General features: G+C 51.3%; 2 protein-coding genes across 12 annotated transcripts in view; both read right to left on the bottom strand.

The window, feature by feature from the left end:
- RPS8 (ribosomal protein S8) overlaps nucleotides 1-25,821 on the bottom strand; it is a 301,449-nt gene that overhangs the window by 149,526 nt on the left and 126,102 nt on the right. The gene's annotated exons all lie outside the window — the stretch shown is intronic.
- Nucleotides 1-25,821, bottom strand: part of RNF220 (ring finger protein 220) — a 215,095-nt gene that overhangs the window by 104,986 nt on the left and 84,288 nt on the right. For 4 of the 11 annotated variants that reach the window (XM_056497102.1, XM_056497109.1, XM_056497103.1 and 1 more), the window contains exon 3: nucleotides 20,742-20,816. The exons of the other annotated variants lie outside the window; for them this stretch is intronic. In XM_056497102.1, coding sequence (XP_056353077.1) covers nucleotides 20,742-20,816 — 75 coding nt within the window. The remainder of the gene's footprint in view (nucleotides 1-20,741; nucleotides 20,817-25,821) is intronic. 11 annotated transcript variants of the gene reach the window in all.

The raw sequence follows: 25,821 nt of genomic DNA, 5'->3' as shown, positions 1-25,821 counted from the left end.
TGACTTTTGGTCTCAATTACTTATGGCAAAGAGTTGGGAGCCATGTGTAGCTGATGAGCAGCACCAGAGCCAGAAGCAGCAGGTGTCAGTGACATTTTCCCTAACACCCAGCGAAACCTGGCCAGAAAACAGGTCAGGGCTCAGTGGGAGGTACTGGTGTCATCACCCCTTTGCATACAGTTCACTTGTTTGTAGCTTTGTAGCTGGACTTTAGTTTGCCCCTGTAAAACACCAATTTCAGCCATAAACTTTATTCTCAGTATATTTCATAGGATTTAGTGGGACCAATAAAGACCTGAGAACACAACTCCCCAATGCTGTTGCTTCCCAAAGGTGACCTAGCAAGACCAGTGAGAGTGGCCTGCAGCAGGCACAGGTCTTCTCTGCCACGCTGCCTGGCTGATAGAGAACTGCTGCTGATGGCCCTTGGGGATGCTCACCACAGGGACAGACACCCTGCCACAGCATCATGTTTGGTGTCTCTCAGTTTGTTCCTAATGAGCTCATGTGTCCACCCAGGACAGCCCAGCACTGCGTGGAGCTCCTGGCTCGTGGCCAGACAGCCCCGTTAGTGCAGCGCATTGCTCCGTCTCATTACCACTGCCTCAAACCAGGACTAATTATTCTGAACGTCACTTGGTCTCTCCTGCCCAATGTGGCATGGCCAAGAGGAAGTGTGAGGTCTGCCTGCTGTCCTTGTGCTGGGTCTGCATCCCAGTGTTGATGGTAAAACTGCTGGGACCACAGCATCCAGTCCCCTATGGCTTCCCATGAAGCTGCCCATGTCAATGCACTGAAATCAGGGATTTGGGGATATGGAGCAGGGACCACATGCCTTGGCATCTGTAGGAGTTTAAGCCAGGTCAGAGGGAGAGGGCAGTGAACAGATCTGTGTGCCAACACAGCTCCTCACTGGCCCCCTCCACACTTCTACAGCCTGTTTCAGTTCCACTGCATGAAATAAAAAGTGGTGAGTGACGACTTAAAGACCTGCACAGTGTAAATATAATGTCAAATACCAGCATTATGGATAATTACAAACTGTCTCAGGTGAAGAACAGTGATACTTTACATTATTTTCATTGCTGTTACTCTGCTTGCAGCAAAGCTGAGCAGAAATGTGGATTCAAAACACTCATGACGGTGTTGATGGCAGCATCTCACCACAGTACTACTCCCTGAAAGTGGCTCATGACCTTCTTCAAGAGTGTGTACCCCACAGCAGAGCACCCCAAATCCTACCTCCACATCAGGTGGGTAAGGCTTGCCTCCTCTGCCCCTAACCAAGATCCCACAAAGGCCTGACTCCCCCAAATTAGTGATGCTATACCACATCTTGTATGGAGTCCTGCAGGTGAGGCTCTTGGCCAGCCCCTCCACCCTGCTGAAATGGTTTAGGCTGGGCTAGAACTGGGCCTCTCAACCAAAGCACATTAAGACCTTTTAGTCAGGAAACTTAAAAAAAGCCCCCTGATTTGCCCCTTTTGCTTCTCCAGAAGGGCCGTGGGATGTTCTGGTTGAGTAAACTCTTCTCCAAAAACTCACACCCTGCTGCAAGCCCCAAACCCACCCTCTCTGACGGTTCCTTCAGGAGTTCTCAACCTGCTCTTCTGTGTGGAAACACAAGCCACATCCCCAAGGATCCCTAAGAGTCCCCAGGGGTTCCTCTGCTGGGGCCAGCATGCAGCCCATCCATGCAAGGGCCATGCCACCCTCCCTCTGCTCAGGGGACACCATGGTTTCATCCTCTCCCTGTGGTCACCACGTGGCCAAATCCTGTCCCCCTCCTGCCAGGGCTGCTTCCCAAGCAGGGCTGGAGGATGTGACGTCAGGGTCCCTGAACAGGCAGCAGTCACCTCGCTTTAATAACAGCTCCCAGAAACAATTGTACATTTACAACCCAGCGAGCGGGCTTGGCACGCTGAGCCTGCTCCCCTTCCAAGGCTTAATTTGATTTTGACATATTGGCTCGAGATTAAAGGGCTCTCATAAAAAAGAAAAAAAGAAGAAAAAACAACACCAAAAAACCCTAAACACACACATACACACACACACACACTCCAGCCCCCCCACCGCCCCCTTTTCAGGGCTCAAGCAAAAGTGCTAACATTGTAATATTTTAAGTAGAGAAAATCCAAGTGTGCTTTACCCCCCGCTGGCTCTTATGCTGGGCTTATAAAAATTAAGTGGAAACCTACACAGCTGTAGGCTATAAATCCTTTGTCGCGAACACAGCCAGGCCTGGTACCTGCCTCAAAAAAAAAAAAAAAAAAAAAAAGAGAAAAAAAAAGAAGAGAGAAAATAAATGCAAACTCCAAGAAGTGAGCAGCCAAGAAAGATGCATGGGGCTGGCTGAGCTGGGCAAGTGCAGGAGCAGCTGTTGGGTCTCTGGGGACATCCCTGTGGCCAGGGGGTTGCAGGGGGAAGTGGGGAGGAGAGGAAAGTGCCGGAGCATCAGAGAGAACACAGCAAAGCAGTAAGAGCCCTCTCGGCTGAAGATCAATTAGCATCAATTACTGACTTCATTTAATTGTCGTAGAAGATGAATTTGTCATTTTTAGTCTGGAATTAATGGGAGACCTTCAACTTTCCCTTGGCAGCCCCATCAGGTCACTGAGTATTTTCTTCCTCCTTTTGCACAGAGGAGAAACATGGCAGCAGGGAGAAGAGGCAAGAGATGCCAGTGCCACCCAGGTAGCTTCCCATCAATCCATCCCCATCCATCCCCTTGCATTCCCATCCACTGCCATCCCAGGAATGGAGCAAGGTGGTAGCCAGCCATGGCAGCTGGCTGGTAAAAGCAGCTAGATGGTTCTGGTGCCCTTACCAGCTCTTGTACCATGCCCAGCAGCACTTCTGCCACCGTCTTTCTTGTGCTCTCTTTTTATTTGGGCACCTTCCACTTTTTTTCCTCTTTCCCGTTTTCCACCTGAAATTAATTTTGCAGCTGAGGGCTGCAAAGTGTTTACATTTTCCCCAGCAAACAGGCGACAGTAAACAATGAATGCTCGCAGATGAAATTGAATTTATAACTGCATTATGGGGCCAGATAACGCCCTAAAATAATACAACGATAAGGAAATTCGATTTGATTGCCACCACGAATCAGCTTGGGCCCATCTGCAGCCAGGGCCTTCCATAATAATTTTAAATTGGGTTTGTAAACCTTATTTGTCCTTAAATATTTCTGTCATTTCTCATTGCCAGAGACAGGTCCTTGGGCGCGATTGGTCCCGCCGGAGCCACGGCAGGGTGCAGGCAGAGCCGAGTGGGTGCCCGGCGTGCCGAGCGGGCGCCGGGGCTGGCGGTGACAGCCACTCGTCCTATCCATCACCGTGTCGACAGCCAGGGAGGAATCCCAGCCAGAAATTGAGTTTGCCTCACAGGGGACAACTGAACAAATTAATAGACCATTAGCCAAGCGGTGACCTGAGAAATGAGGGTGCTCAGGCTCCCCAGAGGTTTGGTAGGGAGGAAAGGGAGAAGCAATGGCAGTCTTGTTTTTGTCCCAAGGGGACAGTCCCAGTGCCCTGGGAGGGGAGATGTGGGTGGGCAGCCAGCTCGGCTCATTTGCAGCCCAGCAGTGGCTCACTCAAAAACGGCTGCCCTGGTGTGCAGAGGAATGGCCAGAATGATGCAGGATCCTGATGGGTGGGAGATGGCAAAAGGGGCTGCAAGGATGATCCACAGTAATACAGAGGGACAGGCAGCAGTGAAGTGAAAGGCAGGAGTGAATTAAAGTGTTAATTCTCTCATTTCAGAGAAATGTCTCTTAGAAAGCCACCATACAGAAATGATTCTGCAGCATGCACAAACAGCTCCCAGCTCAGGGTTCAGGGGCACAATACATCCCCACCCCCAGTGGGTGACAGGCTCATGATTCCTGCCAGGCAGGACACTAGGGTCTGCATTGATCCTGCCAGTCTCAGCCCTCTTCACAGAACGAAAGATGCTGGACTGGGAAATCACAGGGCAACCCCTGTGTCCCAGTCACCAGCTGGGGCTGTGGGACCTTGCAGAGGACTGATTCCAGGAGGATATGATCCTCCTGCCTCTAAACACAACCAGGTGCCCAGTGCAGCATCTCTCCTCTGCGTCCTCCCTCCAGCTTGCCTTTATCATCACCATTCATTATCCAAATGACTATATTTATTAAGTCCCCTGTCAAGGCCTTACAGAGTGGTCTGTAACAGAGATTAAAAGCAGAATAAAACACCAACATGATCTTTTCTCCAGTAAACAAAACAATAAACAGCCTCAGCACTGGCTATCAGAAACACACCAGCCATGGGAGGGATGCCAAATTCATTGCTGCCACAACAGGGATATACTAGTGCCTCTGCTTTCAGAGGTGGGATCAGACGTACCTGCACTGGGGCCTCTGCTTGGCCAGCTGCTCCCTGCACTGGAGACCCAGCTGGTGGGGTAGAATCTCCATATCAGCTGGGATGCTGAGCCCCACAGAATGTCCTGCCCTTCCTCTGCCCCTACGACTTGTAGGGTAGAGATAGCTCAGAAATGTTCCTCTGTCAGTACTAACAGCCTATTGCACACCTTAACCAGGCTGGGCTGGTGACTGTCCCCAGGCATGCCAGCCCAATGACCCCCATGGTACCAAGGTACAACAGTCCAGGGCAGCAGGCAGATGTACTCCCATAGTCCCAGTGGCATGGGGAAAGAGCTGGGACAGCAGTGGGACCCAGCAAAGAGCCACAGTTCCTCGTTCCTGCTCCTTCCTCATGTCTGCAGAGCGCAGAGCACAGCGCCAGCCCCTGCAGCACGAGGCTGCTTGGTTCTTATTTTCAAAGGTATTATCTAAAGTCTGTGGAACACGGTGCTTTATGAGGAGGCACCAGGTTTCCTTTGTCTCTGCTGGAGATAATCAGGTGCAGATAGGATATATATTCTGTAAAAACATACACTCACTTCCACTCACCGGTTACCTTTTTCTGAGAGCTGTAAGGGTTTCAATTACCGGATTCTGGGATTTAGTGCCCAGGGCTTTTTGGTGTGCGTTAGATTTATTAGAAGGTTTAGTACCAGCGGAGGATTCACGCATTTACTCCCAGGAGCCCAGCTTCCGTTCACAGACCCTAAATCATGAGCTGAGATGGGCTATTGTCACTTAGGACATTAGCATGGTTAACATACGTGGGGATGATTAATAGCAATATACATGCAGCCTCTCCCCCTCCTCCCCAGACGCTGCTCTGCCACCTCTGCCTGTTCCAGGGGCTGTGAGAGTATGGCCAGCTCACCTGCTTCCATGGGGAGGGCCACATTATAAACCCTCACCAGGAGTGAGTGCTCAACACCACCCCACCACCACCAGTATCACTGCTTTATGCTGGGTTTTTGTTGCTGGGTGTTCAGTTTTTTTTTTTCTTTTGTTGTTGTTTAGTTTTGCTTTGATTTTTTTTTTGTTTTTGTTTTTGTTTTGTTAAGATGAAGCATTGAAGGCACTCAGGGGCAAAGGTGTTTCTGTTAAGGGAGAGCTATGGGAAGCCCCTGCCTTCCCAGGGCAAGGGGAAGGTGAACAGGGGCAAGAAGGGGGCTTGAAGAACGGGTAGGGTGCATGTTGGCAAAATCTGTAGGGAAAAAAAGTATTCGAAGAGTAAACCAAACCTTCCCTGCCAGGACCTATCCAGCACCCCTTGTTCCCCAAAGGGCACCTCAGGCCAAATCTGTCACTGAAGGAAAGAGAAGAGGTTGCTTATTAATAAGCAGAGAGCAGCCAAATAAGCCAGCCCCTCTGATCCAAGCCGATTTCCCCCGAAAAATCCCATGGGATTATCTCACCTGTCTGCCTCATCCTCACATCTGTAGGAGCACATTCGCATGTTACAGTCCTCCCTGTTGCCTCAGGTTACAGGCAACAAAGCTAAAACTCATCACACCAATGGCACCTCAGCATTTCAGGGATACAGCAGCCTCTGCACTGCAGGAACCTGAGGCAAGAGGTGAGTCCTCAGCCCTGCTGCACTCCAGAGGAGACACGACCACACTCCTAACGAGCAAGATCCTGATGGCTTTTGTCCTTTTTCCAATAGTGTGTTACTTACATTCCTTCTTTTTTAATTAAAGCAGCCCCAGCTGATTTTACAAGCTTGCCGCTGATTCTCTCCCAGTCCCTGTGTCTCTCATATGCTTGAGTGCTAGTATTAATTATTAGAGCCAATTTACTGTTTATACTCTGATGTTTTAACTAATTACCACTAATGGCAGACACCAGTGGGCAATCAACTTCATTTAGTTCCCAGTGCAAACCACTCATTACCATCTGAGAGGGAAAGTGTGCAGGAGGGATAAATAAAGACCAAGCTGCATGGGTGAGTGCCTGGTGATGAGCTGCAGCACTGGGGAAGTCCCTGCCTCCCAGGGCAGCCCCTTTGGAAGGGCTCCGGGAAAGGATTTAAATCCCCAGCATGTTTGGGTGGGCGGCAGGGGAATGCTGCTGTGCAGAAGTGCCGTGCAGGAGCTGTGGAGATCACTGGATCATCACTCCACGTGCTAAGTCCTGCCTTGGCAGCCAGCAAAGCCTGTGAGCCTGAGAGCTACAGTTACCAGAGAGCAATGTGCCTTTTTCCTTGCATGGTGTATGGCTTCTTTTCCCTTCAAGGATTCATGCCTGGGGGAATGCAGCCCTGCTCATGTTCTTGGCTTGGTGTGATGCCAGATGGAGCCAGGCTTCCTGAATCCCAGGTGCCTCTGGTGTTAATCCTGCTGTGAGAGGAATGGTGGGTGATGTGAAGTCAAGATGAGCTGGGGCTGAAAGGTCCCTGAGCTGAGCTTCCTCCTGTCTGGAGCTGGGCTAATGAAGGTCACTCGTGGAGAAAATTCAGCTGTTTCTGTGTGTAGTGATATTGTCAACACTGATCCTTAACACAGCACATCCCTTAGCTGGCCTTTTGTCTCTGTACATGTGTTTCCTCTGGAGGCCCAGGAAAGACCCCGAGGCACATTTTACTCCCCTGCACCTCATAACCACTGCAAGAACCTGAGATGTTAAAAGCACACCACCTTCAGGTGGAACAGCTCTCCTGGCTGTGCTCCTCTCTGCTTTGGCCCAAGAAACAAACACATGGTGTAGAGAGGGGCCTGCAAAGAGGGATGATGGAATAAGATGGCTCCACCAGAGCTGGGCTGGCTCTGAGGATTTAGGAATAAACTTTTATGGGCACAGCCCAGAGAAAAACACAAGAGACAGAGCTCCTGTGTGTCTCCCACATGGCTGAGAAACACCTCTAGAAAAAACGATGCTCAGATTTATTTGTCTCTTACTCCAAGACCTGGTAACCCTGATCTGGGACAAACCTCCAGCCAACTCTATTTGTACTTCTGGGGATCTAGACTTCTCCAGCCCTTGAACATGAACCTTTCCAGGGGATAGATCTCTAATGACCTGCCAGATGATCTCATTACCAGTAGTGGGAGTCCTGCCCTAACAAAAGGGACCATGGTGTTTTCAGAGTTCACATTTCACCAACTTTAGCACACTGCAGTGCCACAACAACTCAGCTGGGAAGCCCAAAACAGGAATACAAACCAGAGGGACAGGGCTGGGCATGACCTCTCCGATGGGGTCTTCAATCTTTCTCTCTCCCCTTTTCATGTTTTTCTCTCATTCTTTCATTCCTTGATTTTCTGTGTTGAAATCTTGCCTTTGAAATGGAGACAGGGGATGTTGGAGACCTGCTCCACAGTGGTAGGGACATGGTTGCCTGTCTTGCAAGGAAAGGGGGTTATAACTATGCACACATCTGAAATGTAATTGCTGTCAGCTCTCTCCATTCTTGCAGCACAAGGCCTTTAATCTCTCCCACCAGACCCATCGGCCCTGATATTGCAGCTCCAGAAAGGCTGGTTTTATGTACTTTAACCCTGCGACCTTTACAAATCCCATCATTCCAATCAATACGTCTCATTAGCGTTAGGTAAATGTATGGGATGGATGGGGAGCTGTGCTGGCAGGAGCCTGCAAAGGGTGGGGTGGAAAGTGCTCCTGCCTGCCTGCTCTCAGGGGGCAGCACAGCCCCACCATGCTCCCCAAGGTCCTGGGGGCATCCTTCTCCCCACAAGCATCCTTGTCCCCAAATATCCCTCCGCAGATGCACACCTTGGTGCAGCCAAAGATGGGGGGCAGCTAATGTGGAGCATGAAACAAAGGGCCTGCAAAGCCAACTGCAGAGTCAAGAGCCCAAGTTGTTAACTGGACCAAGCTGTTTGAGTCATTTTTTTTTCTTCTCCTTGGGAAGCAGACATATGTTTTACAGCTTTTCCCTGTGTTGACTAAATGAAAACATACGGGCCCCATGGCAGGTGATGGGAAAACAGCATGGGGTGTATGTAGGGCTGCCTGCCATCCCTGCCTATCAGGCAGGGAAGCTGCCAAGGAAGGCAGTCACTGTGGATGTCAGGGTAAAGCCATGGAGTAGGGTGAGGAAAGGAAATCTTTGACACTTCCTATGAAAATTAAGGGCTTAATTAAGCCATGGAGAAGTATGAGTTTACACCAGGTGAGTTTACACCTCACCAGCACAGAATGCTCACTGTACCAGGCAGGATTGACCCACAGGTTCCTGGGGCATCAGTCCACCAAGGATGCTTCAATAAAAGGGTGGGGCCAATCCTGCCTTTGGGAAGGCTGGAGGCCAGATACCGTTGCCATTTTGATTTTGCTGAGGAGGAGTCTCCCTTCCTTGTGGATCAGTGCCTCAGCCAGCAGGACTATAAATACTATTACTGCCCATAAAGCTACCCAGCTCTCCTCCAAAACCTTCTCAAACGTTTGACTCAAAGACCCAGTGGCACACACAGATCCTATAGCCCATGGGGGCTACTCTTGCTGCAGCATGCCCAGGGGACAGCCTGCTGTGCTTCCTTGCTCCTGTGCTGTCCCCAAGGTGTGGGGTGGCTCCCCAGGAGTTCACAGAATGAGTGCCCTCCAGATCTTGGCACTGCTAGCTCACCTGTGACATGTGTCTTGCTGATCAGCACTGTGATAGATTTGTGTCCTAGAGCTTGAACTGAGCTATCCCATGCTCCAACTAATTCATACCCAGGAAATCCAGCTCCCCAAAAAGAAATAAAAATACCCAGCGGGGCAGCTGGGATGCCTGAGGAGGTGCGGGTGTCTTCCTTGTATTCCCCAGGCAGGGCAAGCTTTTTCAGTGGCATCTGGAGCTGGATTTAGTTTCTGAGCTCTGCTATCCCCATCTGCAGAGCCAGCACGTTACTGCAACAGTGTTCAGTCCCACCAGCTCCAGGCTCGCCTCAGCAGGAAACGCATCCTGGTGAATGCAGCACACAAAATATATGTGTACATCTATTTCTGCACGAGCCTACAAAACAAGGGCTTGAAAACTACAGGCTGGCTTTGCTTTTTCACATTAGTGAGGTTTAAAGAAGGTTTTTCCATGAGGTTTAAACTTAAGAGCTGGGCCAAATACAACACTTGCTGGAGTGTGGGGCAGCCGAATTTTCTAGTGGGGATACATGGAGCTGGATATGCGATGTTCCTGTGTATGCAGGTGCTTTGGAGATCTGGCTCATGTGCTCCCCCCTTCCCAGCACTGGTGCCTGTTCTCTTTGTCTACCTGCTGCTCTGTTTTGCTGAGGCTTTTCAGCAAGACCTCAGACTTGTTGACAAGCACTAAACTTCGCTGTGGCATAAAAACCATTTCAGCACTAAGCTCCCCTCAGCTTTAGCAAGATGACTCTGAGGATCTCGGCACAGCCCCTGTCAGGAGGCAGAGAGAAGGAGAAATTAATAAATCCTCTGGTGGGGCCAATTTCTCTTGACATTACACTGTTCCCCCTGGAATTAAATGTGCAAGTTCTAAAGTGTCTCATGAGAGTGGTGGGATCAGTTCCCTGATCACCCAGTAGCCATGAAATCTGGATCTGGTCCATGAGAGGCGAAACTAGCCCATTGCTCAGTTATCCTCTCCAGCAGAACAATTGTTGGGCTCAACAAAGCCCCTACTGTGCAAGTCCCCAGCTCTGCCACGCACTGGGGCACCTCACCCTGGCTAAGAGCTCTCAATAGCAGGGCTATGAGCGGGAGGCTCATGGGATCTTTCAAGGGTTTTTTTTACTCCTGTAGTGTGGAACCAGCAGCAAAACCTCCCAGGCAGCTGCAGACCCTCCACAATCCTCTTGGAACAGTGTTCCCCTCCTCAGTACTGAGGTCCCTGCCTGGCATCCCACACAGCCACTGCAAAGGGGAACAGGGTGACAGGGTGGAAAGCTGACACATCCCCCAGCTGCACGGTGGTTGGAGGAGGACATTGCTGCTGTTTAACCTTCTGGGGCTTGTCTGCCAGAGAAATGCTTAGCAGAGGGAGACAGAGATTGTAGATAGACAAGGGGATTGTGGGGCCGGAGATGTAGGGAACTGCAGCAGCCTTAGATTTTATCTGCACCTCTGCAAGTCTTGATGACCTTGGAATCCCAAGCAACAGTTGTTAACAAATGCAGGGAAGAAGCGTGAGGGGTTAAAGGCAGAATATGCAGCAGGGCACCCGGGGAGCCTCTTACAGATGAGGGTGCTATCACTATGTAGTTTAATGCCACCTGGAGCATACGAGCTTAGCAGCTCCCTTTCCCTTACCCATTGCTTTTGTACAGCAATGGGAACAGAGGGAATTCCCAAAGGCTGGGAAATCCCTGCCAGATCCCTGTCAGCTCCATTGACTCCTGGGTGCCATTGATTCCTGGGAACCTGGGTTCCTGTGCTGCACCCCTTAAAGGGATGTAGCTGAGCCTACTCAGCGGAAAGTGGAAAAAGGAACCTGCAGATATGGGAGCAGGAACTTCCCAGTTCTTCCTTTTACTCTTGGTCTCTCCTGACAATATTCAGCCCCCAGGACTGCACTTCTGTGTACCCCTTACCACCATGCATGGCCTGGACGTGCTGGACTCCAGGCCCCATTCCCTCACTGCATTTCATCTGTGTCACCAGGAGCTCCTCTTCTTTGGAAGAAGCTGGAGAAGGAAGCTGTGGGCAGCCCCAAGGCTGAGAAAACAAAGCTGGTTTAGAGTGTCACTGGAGAGCAAGCAGGTTCTCAAAGCCCTGAAACCTCCTTCCAGTGGCACAATTGCTCCCTGCTGTGCCCTGTCTCCTCCTCACCTCTGGTCTGCAAAAACTTGACTCCTACTCAGCCCAGCATTTCAGTCCCAGCCATTACAATGACAAGGGTGATAAAAGATTCTTATCAAAGTGCTCAGAATCGATTTGAAGCTGAGCCCCTTCCCTGCACTCCTCCTCCTCCTCCTCACATCTGCCAGAGCATCAGTCAGTGCTGCACAGGGACCCAGTAGCTGGGTTTGCTGGCGAGCAAGGATGACAATTCAGGGCTCAGATCCCTCCAGAGATACATTCCTCAGCCTAGCAGCTTCAGTTAGAATACATCCCTCAGCTGGAGGCAGAACACGGGATCAGAGCCAGGATGCCTGGGCTCCTTCCTGACACACATCTGGGGGAGACCTGCTCAGTATCTCCAGGTGCAGGAGGGACAATGCAGCTCTGCATCCCTGAAGGACACTGTAAGCCTCTGTCCAAGGGGATCTGAGCAAGAAGTATGGCCTCAGCTGAGGCAGGAGCCTTTTCTCTTCCTTGTGCTTGGGTGAAAGGAAGGTGAAGATCCTGCTGACCCCACAAAAGAGACAGTGTGCATCCTGCAGTCTTGAGTCTCAAGACTCAGGACTCACTGCATGCTCTTTTACTCCAGCCTTCCAAAGAGCTCTTACTTTCTTCACCTTAGTATGGCCTGCTTTTGTTCAGATCTCCTCCTGATCCTACCCACCCACCCATGCCTGAGGGGGACACATGTGACCTCCCATAAGTGGTTAATGGGGACAACACCTGCGGAGAAGACATTTCCTGCTGGCAGAGCAAGGGGCTTCTAGGCTGGAGTGGGTGTCTGTAAGCCCCAGTCACAGCAAAATTGCCAGTATCCCCTTGGCATCACTGCAAGCTGCGCTCCCATCCCCTGCCCAGAGGCTCTCTCTGTGTCTCCCAGAGCAAACAGAGATTGCATGCAAGTTTCTGTGATGCCTGGGCTAATTTTACACAGCTGCCTTGTCTTTTGATCTCTCTCTGTAGTTACTGTCTCCACCATTTAGAAAAACTCAGTCCCTCCCACCAGTTTCAAAAGGTGGCCAGATCCCTTCTTGGAGACCCCTCTGATACACCAGCCCAGGCTTCTACATTTCAGTTTCCCCCTTCTCATCTGCAAGATGGCCAGTACAGTCCTGTCTGCCCAGGAGGGAAGGCAGAGGACCTGGCAGCACAACTGCCCTGGGCAGTTGGAACTGCAGCTCCCCAGTTTTTGGGATTGCCTTGGCTCAAATGCATGCACTCACTCTTTGCTGCAAAAGGTGCTGCTGCACCTGGAAAGGTGAAGCAGGACCTCAGGCACTGGTGAGGAAACACTGGTGAGATAGGGTGGGTTGTGGGCTTGAACAGCCACATAGCACTGTTGCTGAGGGAACTGAGATGTCCTGGTCCAGAGCTGCTGATGGGACCAAAACAACCTGGGCTGGATTCACACAAGAAGTCTCAGCTACTTTTGAAACCTTGAAGTCCCAGCAGCTCTGGTCAGGCAGATGTTGCAGATTCTCGATTTCCTCCCAGAACCATCTCTGGGAAGGGCAAAAGCACAAGGCAGCGGCAGGGGATGCATCTGAACAATCAGGGCTTGTGTGCAGATGAAGAAAGGCCCTTCTTGTCAGCGGGTGCAGTTGGGGTGAAGCCGGGGGCATCGCAGGATGGCACCCAGGTACTCCAGCTGTGCCGACTCTCCAGGCCAACAGAGAGGGGGCTGTTGTGGGCCCAGCCCCAGCACAGGGTGTCACCGCCTGCCTTGGTTCGCAGGGATCCTCTCTCTTTGTGCCTGCTGGTTTCTGCTCTGCTGGACCCGCTTTGCTCCATCAGCTGGCACCATCCATCACCTCTGGCAGCTGCGTCAATTCCAGGGCTCTGCAATGCCATTCCCCAGGGGAAAAAACACATTTTTTTTTATGGGAAAGGAGAAGTATTTTCTCTCCTGGCACCCTGCAAGACTCCCTTCCTCTCCTTCTCAGAGACATCTAAGTTCAGTCCAGCCCAGGGACAGGGGCATAGCATGTGACTGCGTTCTTCATTCTGCCCAGCTCCAGTCTTCTCACTGGACAACAGGGCCAGAAGGGCTGCAGTACCTGCAGTGATCCTGGGGCCGATGTGCACTGGCCCTGTCAGGAGCTGGGAGAAATCAGTCTGGCAGTGGTCCAGCCCTTCATACGGTGCCTTATGAGGACTGGCTGCAGCAGCAGCAGCTTAGGGAAGATGTTGTTTCCTGTGTCTCATGGCAGATGGTGGTGGTTACAGCCAGGGTACCAGGGCAGCTGCAAGCTGGGTCTGCTGCAGGATCTGGTATGAGAATGGAACAGGGTATATTCATACCCGTGTCCCTGAAAGCCCTTCTCCAGGAGATGGTGAGTTTAGAGCATATGCTGGCAGCAATGCCCCATGACTGATTGCTCATCACACAGTGCTGGAGGGTACCTATAGCTGAGTGGTGGGAAAAAATAAGACAACCTTCATCCCCTCCTCCCTGCTTCCCCGGGCCAGAGTCAGCCCTGCAGTGCTGGATGTTGCCCCAACTCTCCCCAGCCTCAACTCACTGTCCTGAGGTCCAGATGTGGGACATTTTATCAGGGCTCTCTGCCTCTGTCTCAGCAGTCCCACCTCAGCAGCAGAAACATATACCTCTTCAATCAATACTCAGCTCTTAATAGTCCTGACAATTCACAAGAAAACAGGGGCATTAAACGTTAATTATATCTATTTGGATTCAAAAAAATTTATTACTGGAGTTAATTACAGCCAGAGTCATAAAAAGGTGCAGAGCAAGAGGCACTGCTGTTCTATGGGGTGAGCGGTACTGAACAACCCCAGCCACCCCAAACTGCTGCTGGGCAAGGATGGAGGGATGTCCCTGCCATGGCCACAGGTGGCTGGACACTGCTCCTTGGGAAGGGAGTGCCATGGGAAGAGGCTGAGTGGGGGCTGTGCTGGGGGGTGTGCAGAGCCAGCGGCGGAGTCTCGGGGCGCACGGCAGGTACTTGCTTAGCTGTTGTGCTGGCAGGACCTGGCCTGCCCCAGCCTGTGGGCTTCTAATTTACTGCTTTCCTTTTACCGTAAAACTGAAAGGGGAAGGTGCACCCTTTAATCACTGCCTTCGGGGCCCCGCCTGAAACCACACAGAGACCAAGTGAAGGCTAGGAGTTAATGCTCCTTCCGACACCTTTTTATGATTCACGGGCCTGACCTTGAGCCATAAACCGCTCAACCTGCCCGCCACGCTGCCAGTATTTACAGCCTGCAGGGGCCATTGCACGCAGCCACCGGTGCAGATCCAGCGCAGGGACACAGCTGGGCATGCAACAGGGGAGCAGCCAGAGATGACAGGCTGGGATGGCTACGTGTCCAGGGCTGGCCACGTGGGTGGATCCTAACACAGCACTGGAGATGGAGATGCACCCAGTGCACTCATCAATCTATGCTTTTGCACACCTGTGTGCGTGTGCACAGGTAAACGCACCAAGATGCCCTCACCAGGCAGCCCCTGCAGACACACATCAGAGCATGTTCCATGCAGGGAGCTGGGCACCCACATACCCACTGCCTGGGCATTGGACACTGCGCCATGGTGGGGGCTCTCTGCTTGTTGCAGCAGGGCAGGGGGACAAGCATTGTGGGCAGTGCTCCACAGGAAAAGGCCAGGATGAGCTAGCACACTGCAACCCCTCCAGCTAGTGTCCCACTTCCCAGCAGGAGCAACAGCTGCTGCCTCAAGAACCCTCAGTGGCACTCCAGGTCCTCACATCAGGATTTGTCCCACTGCATCCCACCAGCCCCAGGTCTTGCTCCAGAGCTGAGACCTACAAAAGCCTATGCTGGTCCAGACTGGAGCTGGGTGAGCTCTGTTGATTAAAGCAAAGAGTGCCCCTCTGAGTGAGTTCAGATCAGCACGCTCCTTGCTTTATGCCTCAGTTTCCCCACCACTGCAGCAGGAAAAATAATCCTGACCTATCATGTTTGCATGGAACTGAGAGGCCGAGCTTGTTAATGTTTGCAAAGTGGGTTTGGCTCCTGTGATAGAGCAAGCCAGAAATGTGAAGGTCATTATTATTAGAGGGATTAAAGCAGTTGAATCCAGAGCAAGGGGTACAGGGGAACACACCACTTGTGTCAAAGCAGTAACAAATCGCACACACGCGCAACCTCAAAATGGTGACGAATGCTACGATTATGGCTCATTTTATAAACACTGTGCAGAACCAGAGAGCTGCCAGAGCACCTTTTAACACTTCTGCAAAAAAACAACAACCCTCCATGAATGCAGACAGGACTGAGATAGGCTGTTCCTGGAGCACCAAGTCAGTGCCCACTCAGTACATGCCCAATGAGGCCACAGGCCCTTAAGCATCACTCGCCAGCACAGCTCGCCTGGTCCTCACCAGGACCTTCTCCCCTGCCCCCACTGGGGCATCACAGCTCTGGGTAACTTATCTCATACAAGTCTTCATATTCTTTTTCCCCCAAGTTTACAGGTTGTCTAATTTTTTTCTCTTCTCCTTGTAAAACAAAAGAGGGAAAAAACACCCTTATCTCGGAAAACAGAGTTCAGGAAAAAGCTACTGGTCTTTTGGACTTAGTGAGTCCCCATTGGTAGCCTTGCTTGTCAGGGAGAATTTATCAGCCAAACACAGTGCTGGTATAATGTGCTATATAACTTGTGCATAAACAAACTTCAGCATGATAAATGCCCTGCTTTGAAGCCATAAAGTTATTAGCTGGTGGCTGTTAGCTACTGCTTAGCATGGGATACGCTCCTTCCGTTAACCCCTGGATGCCCCGCCTGCACTCAGCACCCCAGGGAGATCTCCGAGGGCACCTCCACACAGCAGGAAAGCAAGGAGGGATCTGACGGGCAGGGATGCTTCTGCTGGCATCTGCTCACGTTGTACTTGATGCAAGGGCTGAGGGAGGGAAATGCTTGCTGGGAATGGGGCTCTGGAGGCTGGAAGCTCCTTGCAGTACTATCTGAGTGCTTTGGCAGCTCCTCTCCTTCCCTCTACCCCTTAAGAGGCAAATGCAGGAGGGAGCAGGGCTGGGGCAATTAGGCATGTACTCATAGCTCAGACCTTCTGGTGTGTACCTGTTTCAGAGGTGGGGTGGGAGGAAGTCAGCCACCCCAGGTCACCTCCTTTAGGTGAAGGGCTGCTGAGGACTCAAAAATAATAGCCCAGAATTTTTCTGGCAGCAGTCAGGCAGCAAACCTCCAGTGAGGTGTTTAGAGTTCCCTCTGCTGCCTGCAGTGCATGGCTGCCTGCAGCTCCTGGTGAGCACAGCCTTGCCAGAGCCTGGGAGATGCCGGAGAAACAGAGTCATGTTCCAGGGCCAGCACCACAGAACCAGCAGTGCCACGGCTCCTGCCAGCACCGCATCTACAGAGCACGCTCCACTGCACAGAGCCAGGCTGTGACACACACCAAGGGCCTCTGGTCCTCCAGGCCACCTCCTGCTTTTGCCCCATTGGACCAAGGCAGAGAGCTTGGCATGCTAAGGCTGGCAGCAGGTCTCCAATGTCCAGCCCAATGCATGAACAGAGGTATGCAGCAGTAAGGAAAACTGCTGGAGACACAGCCTGGAGCCCCTGTGCTGCATCAGGAGATACTGATGCCCAGGAGCTAATTGCTAACCCTTTCTCAGAAAAACCACTCCTGCAAGGCGGCAGGAGGTGTTTCAGCAGGGCCAGTTGGGGGGCAGCAGGACTCAGGGCTGCCTCAGTGCCTGTTCCTCATTAGAAGTCCAGTGTTGAAGAAACTCATAATTAGAATCCTGAGTATTAATTAATCTCCATGACCCTCCTCTCATTCTCCTTCCACCACTCCCACAGCTCAGGAGGTCAGCCTGGATTATTAACACAGGCAAGCAGAGGATGGCAAACTCATCGGGCGGGTTGGCAGACCTTGGGCCATGTTCCTGTGTTCAGAGCAGCCAAAGGCACCATGTCCCTGCCCAACAGCATGACTTCTCTTTCCTCTCTCCTCTCTCTCTTGGCTGGGTTTGATAGGGGTCATCTCACTCACTTGGGCACAGTCAGCACTTTGGGGATAGCATTCAATGAGCTGAAGCATCCCAGAATGAGGAGAGCTGCTTCTATGCTAACTCGGTCTGCACAGTCCTTTGCAGAGTGGCTGAGGGCAGACTCCTGCATCCCAGGGGCCTGGATGAGCCTTGCTGGAGACAACTTGCCCTTGGAGACCCCAGCATGATGGCGTGCAGAGCAGCAATCACAACCAAAAACATCACTGAAAAGTCTTCAAGCATCCCACCTCTGCTCATCCAGGTCTTGCTTGTGTCTTTAAGAGCCTCAGCATTATAAAGGCTGAGAGGACAGGACATGGACACCCTTTGTACAGCATGGCCCTTCCATCCCAGGGCTGTCCATGGCACTTGGGGTATGGACATGGCTTCTGGAATGGCCAGACTCCCTGGAAAGACGCTGGCCAGGCACAACCCAAGGGCTGATACACTACAAAGAGCTGCCACAGAGCAAGGAAACAAGATATGAAATAAATCCAAACTTTTCTGACTCCCTCGTAACCACCAAGTGCTTCCCTCATTTGATTTTTTTCCCCTTTTCTGCTGCAGCAATAAAAAGGGGAAAATCAACATCCAAATGATCTTGTTTATGGCGACTAAATAAGCTGCATGTGCTTAATCCGTTAGAGTTTAATGAATTTACGACTTGCTCTGGAATTTGACAAGGGCTGTAAAAGAGTAATTAACATTTATCAGTGTGTTTTTTACACACACCCCACCCTCCTCCCACCTCCCTTCCCTCCTCCTGCCGCCTGTCGCAAAGCAGCACCGGGTATCGGGGGGAATATAAAAGTGATCAATTAATTCTTAATAATCTCAGGGAAAGATTGTAGAGTCACAGTATGAACTCAGGGAGTGTCAATAAACATGCCAAAGGTTGGTCCCCCCCTTCCTGGTGCTGCTGCAGAGGAATGTGGGCAGCCAGGGAGGGGATGGGGCTGCAGGGGCGGTGCTTTGGTGGACCAGCCCTGCACCCCTTTCTTTCTCTGCCACACTCCACTGCCCCCCAGAGCAGGTTTCTGTCACTGACACAGTGGCCTCTGGGACGAGATGAGAGTGAACAGGGGGCTGCTGACAAGTGGGGTCCTATCTAACGTGGCAGTGGTGGTGATTTGGAAACACAACCCCAGTTGCTAACTATGCCAGTCAACAGCTCTGTCCTAACAGACCTGAACTTGTTGGGAGGGACCCCAAACTCCCCATCCTGGTCTCAGGGCAGCTGAACATCTGCTTAGATGAAGAGCTGCCCCGCTGTCACCCTGCAGTCACTCAGAACAGGCGGCTGCTGCTGTTTCAGCTGTACTAGACATGAGGGTACGTCCCTGCTTGTGCCCAGCTCTCCCAGCTGCTTAGCTGCCGTGGAGCAGGGAGGCAAGCAGGGATGCAATTTGGGGGCTGTAAGGGGACAAGCCCAGGCTTCCCCCACCAGACCCAGGATAGGCTGAACATGATCCAAGGATTCCAGGAGATTCATATGCTGGGAGCCCAGTGTGCTCCACCTCCCTTGGCAGCCCTGCAAAGCAAAGCCAGAAAGAGCTACGGCCATCACCTTCCTGGTAGGTAGGACAGATATGTCCCTTGCTTCTGTGACTGCAGCATCCTGTCCGCAGCAGCAGCCTTTGCATGCATCTATGTGACCAGGGTGTGGGGAAGCTGCATGACTGGACATCCATCGGGGAAAAGAAGGGTCAGTGCTCCTGGGGGCCACCAGGCTCCGTGGAGGAGACAGAGAAACATCTGGGCTTGGCTGTGGGGCAGAGGGTCCTGGAGACCCACAAACAAAAGCTCAAGATGATAAATCCTCAGAGGTTTGAGACTGTCTGGGAATCTGCTCCAGCCAGAAACAAATTCTCCCTGTTGAACATAATAGCCCAGAAATAAGCAATGAGACAAGGAAGGAGAGTGTTGGATGCAGGGAGTCTGGAAAATCTCTGCCCAACCCCATGCAGAACATTGGTGGGGATGGGAGGTGGAGGCAGCCTCCCAGCAGGCTGAGATCCCTGTGCCAGGTACACACCTGCCAGCTGAAAGGGGCAAACTTGGGATTTCTTGTGAGATGGGAGTTGTTCAAGCCAGCCTGAAGCAGCTGAGTGTAGGATAGGCAGGGAAGAGAAAAGGAAAGTAACAGGATGACCTGGCCTTTATTTCACCTTGACTGGTTTGAATCCAGTTGGCTGGCCTGGGCTGAGGGACTGGGCAGGGAGCAGAGCTGGTGTGGAGTGGGGCTGAGCCCTCTCTGCATGGCCAAATCATCAGAGAACACCAGCTCCCAGCAGCCTCTCAGTGAGAATCTCCAACCTCAGGCAGGTTTGTAGTGCCAGGGGCTGCACAAAAGTGGTACAAATGCACCTGGGAGGGAGAAATGGGGTCATGGGGAGGGGTTTCAGGCCACCAGGACTGGTCCCAGCACAGCGACATCTAGGTCTTCATTGCATGAGTGATGTAGCCAACATCCACAGCAAAGGCTGTCAAGGTCACTCAGGAAACACTTGCCAGTGCCATTTACTCTTGCAGTACTCTGCACTGCTGTCCACAGACTCCCTGCATGACCTCTGGATCGCTCCCCTGCTGGGGGAGAGGATGCTGTGTCAGGCAGTGAGGGGGCAGAGGAGGGCTACATCCCTCTGCCTGGGCTGGCTCAGATGCTCCCGTGTCAACTGTCTAAACAGCAGCTCCTCCTGCAGAGACCTTGCGCTGGGGGTTGGCAGCTCAGTGTCTCTGGGATTTGTCACGGTGCTCCTGAGTCACCAAACAGCAGCTTGGAACAGGCATCCCAAAGGGCTGGCCCAACCAAACCCACCATCCATCCAGCTGCCAGAAAAGCAGCCTCGGGCTGACGTGACTCGGGTGGCACTGGGCAATTCCTCCCTGGCCACTGCCACACTGCCTCACAGCAGGTACATGGCTTCACCTCTGTGCAAGGCTGGAATCCCCTCACCTCACCAGGGTGTACAGGCAGTGCAACTTAGGGAAGGAGCCAGGCTGTGATGGGCGATGCTTGGCCACCGCTTGCTGCTTTGCAGAGGCACCTAAAGGATTTGAGACAACCTGGCCAAGCCCCAGCCTTGCTCCACTCAGGTGCTGCTGTTACAATAAAGAGCATTTATCCAGCTGCATCCCCAGTTTCTCCTGCTTTCCATTTCCCTTTCCTGTCACTCAGGTGTGACAGTTTTAATACCCATCAATAATAAGGTGGATGGTAACCATAACAGAATGTGCAGCCCTGTGTTGACATTTCTCCATTTGAGTCACACTTCAAATGACAAAAGTGCTGGAAGGAGTTAACAGGAGCCCCCCCAGGTCCTCTAAATGCCCTGTCCAGGGTTTTAAGCCCATAAGTGCTGGTGCTAAGGATGATTTTAAGCCATGATTATAAGAAATCTATTGATCCTTTTGACTCTATAATGACAGATTAAGCATTTTAATAAAACACCTATTAATCATGCATTAACCCTTCTTAGCTATTTATACACTGAATACCAAATCAACAAGGGTGTTCAAATTTTTAAGAGGCTTTTTGGAGGAAGAGGGAGGGGAGACTTCTTTAGATAACAACAACAAGAAGAAGAAAATAATGCAAACTTACAGAGGGGGAGAGTTAAAATCATACGATGAGTGGCAGTTGCAGACGCCTGGGGCCCTCTTTGGTTGTCGCTTCTATCTGGCAATCAATTGACAAGAAATTGAGATTATGAAACATTTTGCCTATAATCAAAGGAGGTGGGCATACTTCCCCCATCTGAGGCCAACTCTCCACTCCCCCATGGGAACCAACATCAGGGAACACCAGTAATTTGGCATTTGGCAGGTATAGACAATGCTGACATAAATTTTAGTGTGAATGTATCCACCAGCTCCATGAGCCTTTATGGCAAACTTAGAGCAAGGCTGCAACACCCTAAAGGTGGATCCTACTGGAGCATCTAAGATACCAATGATTTTTTGTGAGAGACTTCAAAAAAAAAGAACGGGAAATAAGGAAAGCAAGCACTCCACCAGCTCAGGCCAGTTGAGAATGGGCACAGGTTGTCCACTCCCTCTCCTTGCCCTTCCTAGAAACCCACAGCATCAGTGTGGAATGGTTCAGCTTGCAGACCTGGACTGGCACAGCCCTGGGGCCTCTTGTGTAAGTGCTGGAGAGGGGCAGACAGGGCTTCCCGCCCCAACCGTTGCAGCCTCTGAAACCACACAGTCCCCGGGTGCATTAGGAAGTGCCTGGAGACCAGAGCTTCCTGCAGCTGCCCCACGCTCATGAATCACAGCGTGTCAGGGCCTGGGGTGCCCAACGGCTGGGTGACCGCTGAGATGTCCAGGGAGCCCTGCCCTGGGATGCACCTGCCTCCCCACCACGCCACCCCAGCCAGGCAAGGGTTAAGCAGGCATTAATCACACTGTTTGAGAGACATTTCAAAGCCTCTTCCAAATATTATAAAAAATGTCTTTAATCATCTAATAGCGTGAACTCCTCTGATGATGGATGGAGAGAAGTCGCCTCTCTCCTCCTGATGCTAACAGATGAGGCTGAAGAGCTGCTGCTCTGGGTGGGGGGAAGTTGGGGAGGGGGCTTGGGGAAGAGAAGGACATTTCTCAACCTCCCACCAGAGCAGTTATAAATATGAGGTCATACAGCAAGAGATGATAACACATTAAGGGCTCTTGAGATATTAGTCTGTCAGCCTTGTTAGACACAGCCTACTTGGGGCTGACTGTGTAATTAGAGGCTGGGGTACCCATAACTCATTGGTGTTTATATGGTAGGAAGGGGCTCCAGTCACCATCACCCTGAGCACTCTGAGAAGCCATCTTCATCAAGCATTAAATCCCACTCCCCACTGCAAATACAATCCTCCCACCAGTAAAAACTGCTCCTGTTTCCCTCTGCCTGCTCTTCCCACTAAGCCTGGAGCCCATTGCATGCCCAATGAACCCACTCTCACCTCTCCCCTCCCTTCTAGGTGGGGAACAAGTCAAGGTGTCCCAAAGCAGTTATGTGAAGAAGTGGAAAAATCCTGGCTCCCAGTTCCCTTCCCATAGGCAGCAGTCCATGCTCTGCTCTGCAAGGGACTGCATCCCCTGAGAACCCCTCGACAACCTCCACAGCAAGTTTGACCTTCTCCCTTCCACCCTCCAGGGAATAGCTCCAGGTTGGAAACAGCTTGGACAAAGATGGTCCTGGGAAAGACCATGCAGAAATGAGTCCAAGGAATGGCAAAAACATGCAAGAACCCCAGGAGAGCTTGTCACTTCTGCCCTGCTGTGAGCATCCCCATGTTTGGTGGGGAAGCTGGTTAGGAGCTGGGCTTTCAATGTGTTCTCCAGTTTCTCTTCTCAGTTCTGTCTAGGTGACAGTGAGCACCAACATGAACAGGCACTTCCCAGTCAACCCAGCCAAAAATTTGGACAAGTGAAACAGGGAAAGGGAGCATTTCCCTTATGAAACCGAGCAGAGCAAAGGCTCCACAAGTGCCAGCTCTGACTTGACAGGGAACATACAGGGAGCAATGTGTAGGGGAAGTGAGCAAAAGCCAAACCCAGCCCCGTGCACCCCAAAGAGCCTTTCCAACAGCACATTCCTGTAAGTTCTCTTGCTGTGTGGCAGGAGGAAAATTAAGCACCAGGAAGTGCAGGGACATCAAATGAGAAAAGAACCCTCACTGTAGAAACTGCCTGACACTGCCAAGGTCCATGGCATGGCCACCCAATGCCTCATCCCCTCTCGCTGCTTGCCTCCTGTAGCTGGGGAGGGGGCAAAGGGTCTGCAGAGGAGGGGGCAACCCCATGGCTTCCCAGGATGAGCTAGAATAATGAATCCTGATGGGGGAAGTGACCTTTTCCAAATGCCACATGTCATTGGATTTTATATCACACCAGGACAATGTACCATGGGTATTAAAATCGTTTTTCCAATAGAAGCATGCGTGTATATGTGTGTGTCAGAGAAAGATGTGAGGAAAATAAAATTAAGATGTGAAAATTAGGCTGCCTCTAAACACGGCCTTTAGAAGAAGACTTGGGTCCTCACAGAGCAGAATTGGAAGAAAAGATCCATACCCTTTGCTCCAGAGATCACAGATGATTTTGTCAAGGGAATACAACTTGTCCAAACCCCATTACAGGAAAAGAGAAAACAAAATCGAGTCCTGATCTCTATTTCTAAAGTTCTGCAAACACTTTCAACTCTACAGTGTCCCTCTGCTGTGGAGGAACACCTCTAGAGCTGCTCTACCCATGGAGGTACATACGGATAGATGCATGTGGAGCACAGATCACCTTGCACATGTGCTCCTGGACACCCACAAGTGTTAGTCTGGTGCATAAGGAGACATCAAGTCCTGCATGATAGACAATGCCAACTTGCTCAGCTTCACCTGGGATGCAAAGCAGCCCCTATCCCTGTGGGCAAACCCAAAGATGTGTGCAGAGTTACCCACACACAGGTATGGACACTCTCCCCATATATGCCAGGCTGCATTCTGATGTGAAAACACAATGTGAAAAGGGAGGCACTGGAAGCCAAATTCACTTGAAGTCCAGCCTGTTCCCTCAATCTGGAGGACAATTGTCTGGCTGAAACAACAATTGTCCGGCTGGGACAAAAAAAAAAAAAAAAAAAAAAAAAAAAAAAAAAAAAAAAAAAAAAAAAAAAAAAAAAAAAAAAAAATAAAAAAAGGGACAAGCTGTGTTTGTTTATTCAGCTTCTTTCTCCTTCTCTCCTCTTGACAATACCCTGACACTGTGTCCTGCTGCGCCAGGGCTGCAACCCCAAAGGGCTAAATTTATCCCAGCTGGAGCCCTGTTTACAAGCCTTGTCCTGTTTACAGCATGGTCCATCCTGCCCAGAGCTAGGCAGTGGCCATCTCTAGGGTGGACAGTTCAAGCCTCACCTTCCTTGGCCTCTGCTGTTCCCAGGCTTCCAATGTCGTCCATGGAAAGATGCCCAACTCCCTGCACTCCTCATGTACTTGCACACATGGCAGCTCTCTGGCCCCCTGCCCATCTGGGAAGCAATGAGGAGATGTGGGCTTGCATGGGCTGCTGCTTGTCCAGCATACTGGGTGTCACTCCAGGAGTCTGAATGGCTGAGCCTGGACAGACATGATGGGTTGAAGGTTTAGTGAACAGACTAATCTTGGGGAGCTGGAGGAGGGGTGTTCACTGCCAAACCCCCCCTTGCACTCTTTCCACACTGATTCCCATCTCTGCTGGTATGCACTGGCCTCAGTCTGCTGCAGTGTGATGGGACTTCACCTGCCTGCCCTCCAGCATGGGGGTCTCCTGCAATTCCAGACTGCCTCACCTGCAGGAGATCCTTTTGGCAGGACTCAGTTGGCAACATCCAGACTCTTATTTGCTCTTTAATGAGTTCCAGCTAATTAATCCGAACACATGAAAGGTTTTCATTAAACCTCCGGCTTGCTGTCAGCATTGGCCACAAGTTTGGAGAGGCTGGGAGTCACAAGAGTGGTTTCAGGAGTGTCTGAAAACTCACCTAGGAGTCTGTGTGCCACCTTCTGCCCTGTCACCCTTTCCATGTTCATGTCTGGTCTCAGTGGATGCAGAAGGGATGTGAGAGCCCTTTTGATATGAAATGAAGCAGCTGAACTTGTGCTACTGCAGCCTCCTTTATCAGGGCAGTAAACAGAGGCTCACCTCATCCCCCGTGGCAGGGCCACTGCTCTGCAGTGATGGATCCCTCTTTGCACCTGCTAGGGGCTACATCCACTTGGCTTAATGAGTGAGCAGCCTCCAGCACGCTGATGATGCAGTCTTTTCTCACATAGACCTGGAGGAAAACACTTCCTGATGTTGCCTGGGAAGCCTCCTGCTTGAAGCCAGGAGTCCTGGATCACAGCATGACAAGGGGTCCCTAGTGTGCATATGGGGGGGAAAGGAGGAACTCAGAGAGAGAACACTGACGTGGGTTCAGCTGCCAAGCTGGATGAGGGGCTCAAACCTCAGTGTCCAATGCTGCATCTGTGCAAGGAAGAGTCCAAGAAAGCTGGACCAAGGCTCCAGCAGCTATAGGCACAGGAGCAAAACAATGAGTTACCAAAACCTTCCTGTTGCTACATTTTCTGGAGACAAATAGATTGTCCAGAGCAATGCCCATGGTGGCCCTGTCATCGTGTCCCTCTTCCAAGTGCCTCCTTGTCCATCACTGCTCTCACCAACCTCACTTCTTGCCTACAGCCCAGTTTTGGGTTTGTTTGTACCCTGGATGAGGGGGAGCCCTCCTGGACTGTGTGTCCTGAATGGTATCATAGTAAAGCAAAAGCTCCAGGGAGAGCAGGAGAGGGGTTGTACACCCCAGCCCACCTCCCTACCCAAAGTTTTGGAGATCACCTGTGCGTGATGTGGGTGGGGGTGAATTTGAGCATAAATGTCTACATTAAGTGCTGCTCCTGAGAGGCAATGCCTAGGCATTTCCTATTCCCAAAATAATACTCTGTTTGCTCAAGTTCAAATCTTTCACTCTGAAATACAAATGGAAGTTTTGGGAAATATTTCAAAAGTCAGAAAATCACCTCCACCCTTCATTCATGTTTACTTCCAAACACAGGCAGGACCTTAAAGGAAGGGCTAACGGGGTGGCACATCTGCACATAAACACATCTATGTGCGCCCCTCACACGTGCAGCTCCTCATCTCCGGAAGAAGATCTTCTT

Source organism: Oenanthe melanoleuca, chromosome 8 (genome assembly GCF_029582105.1).
Source record: "Oenanthe melanoleuca isolate GR-GAL-2019-014 chromosome 8, OMel1.0, whole genome shotgun sequence".
NCBI lineage: Eukaryota > Metazoa > Chordata > Aves > Passeriformes > Muscicapidae > Oenanthe > Oenanthe melanoleuca.
The sequence above is the reverse complement of the archived record's forward strand: the minus strand, read 5'-3'. Positions and strand labels throughout refer to the sequence as shown.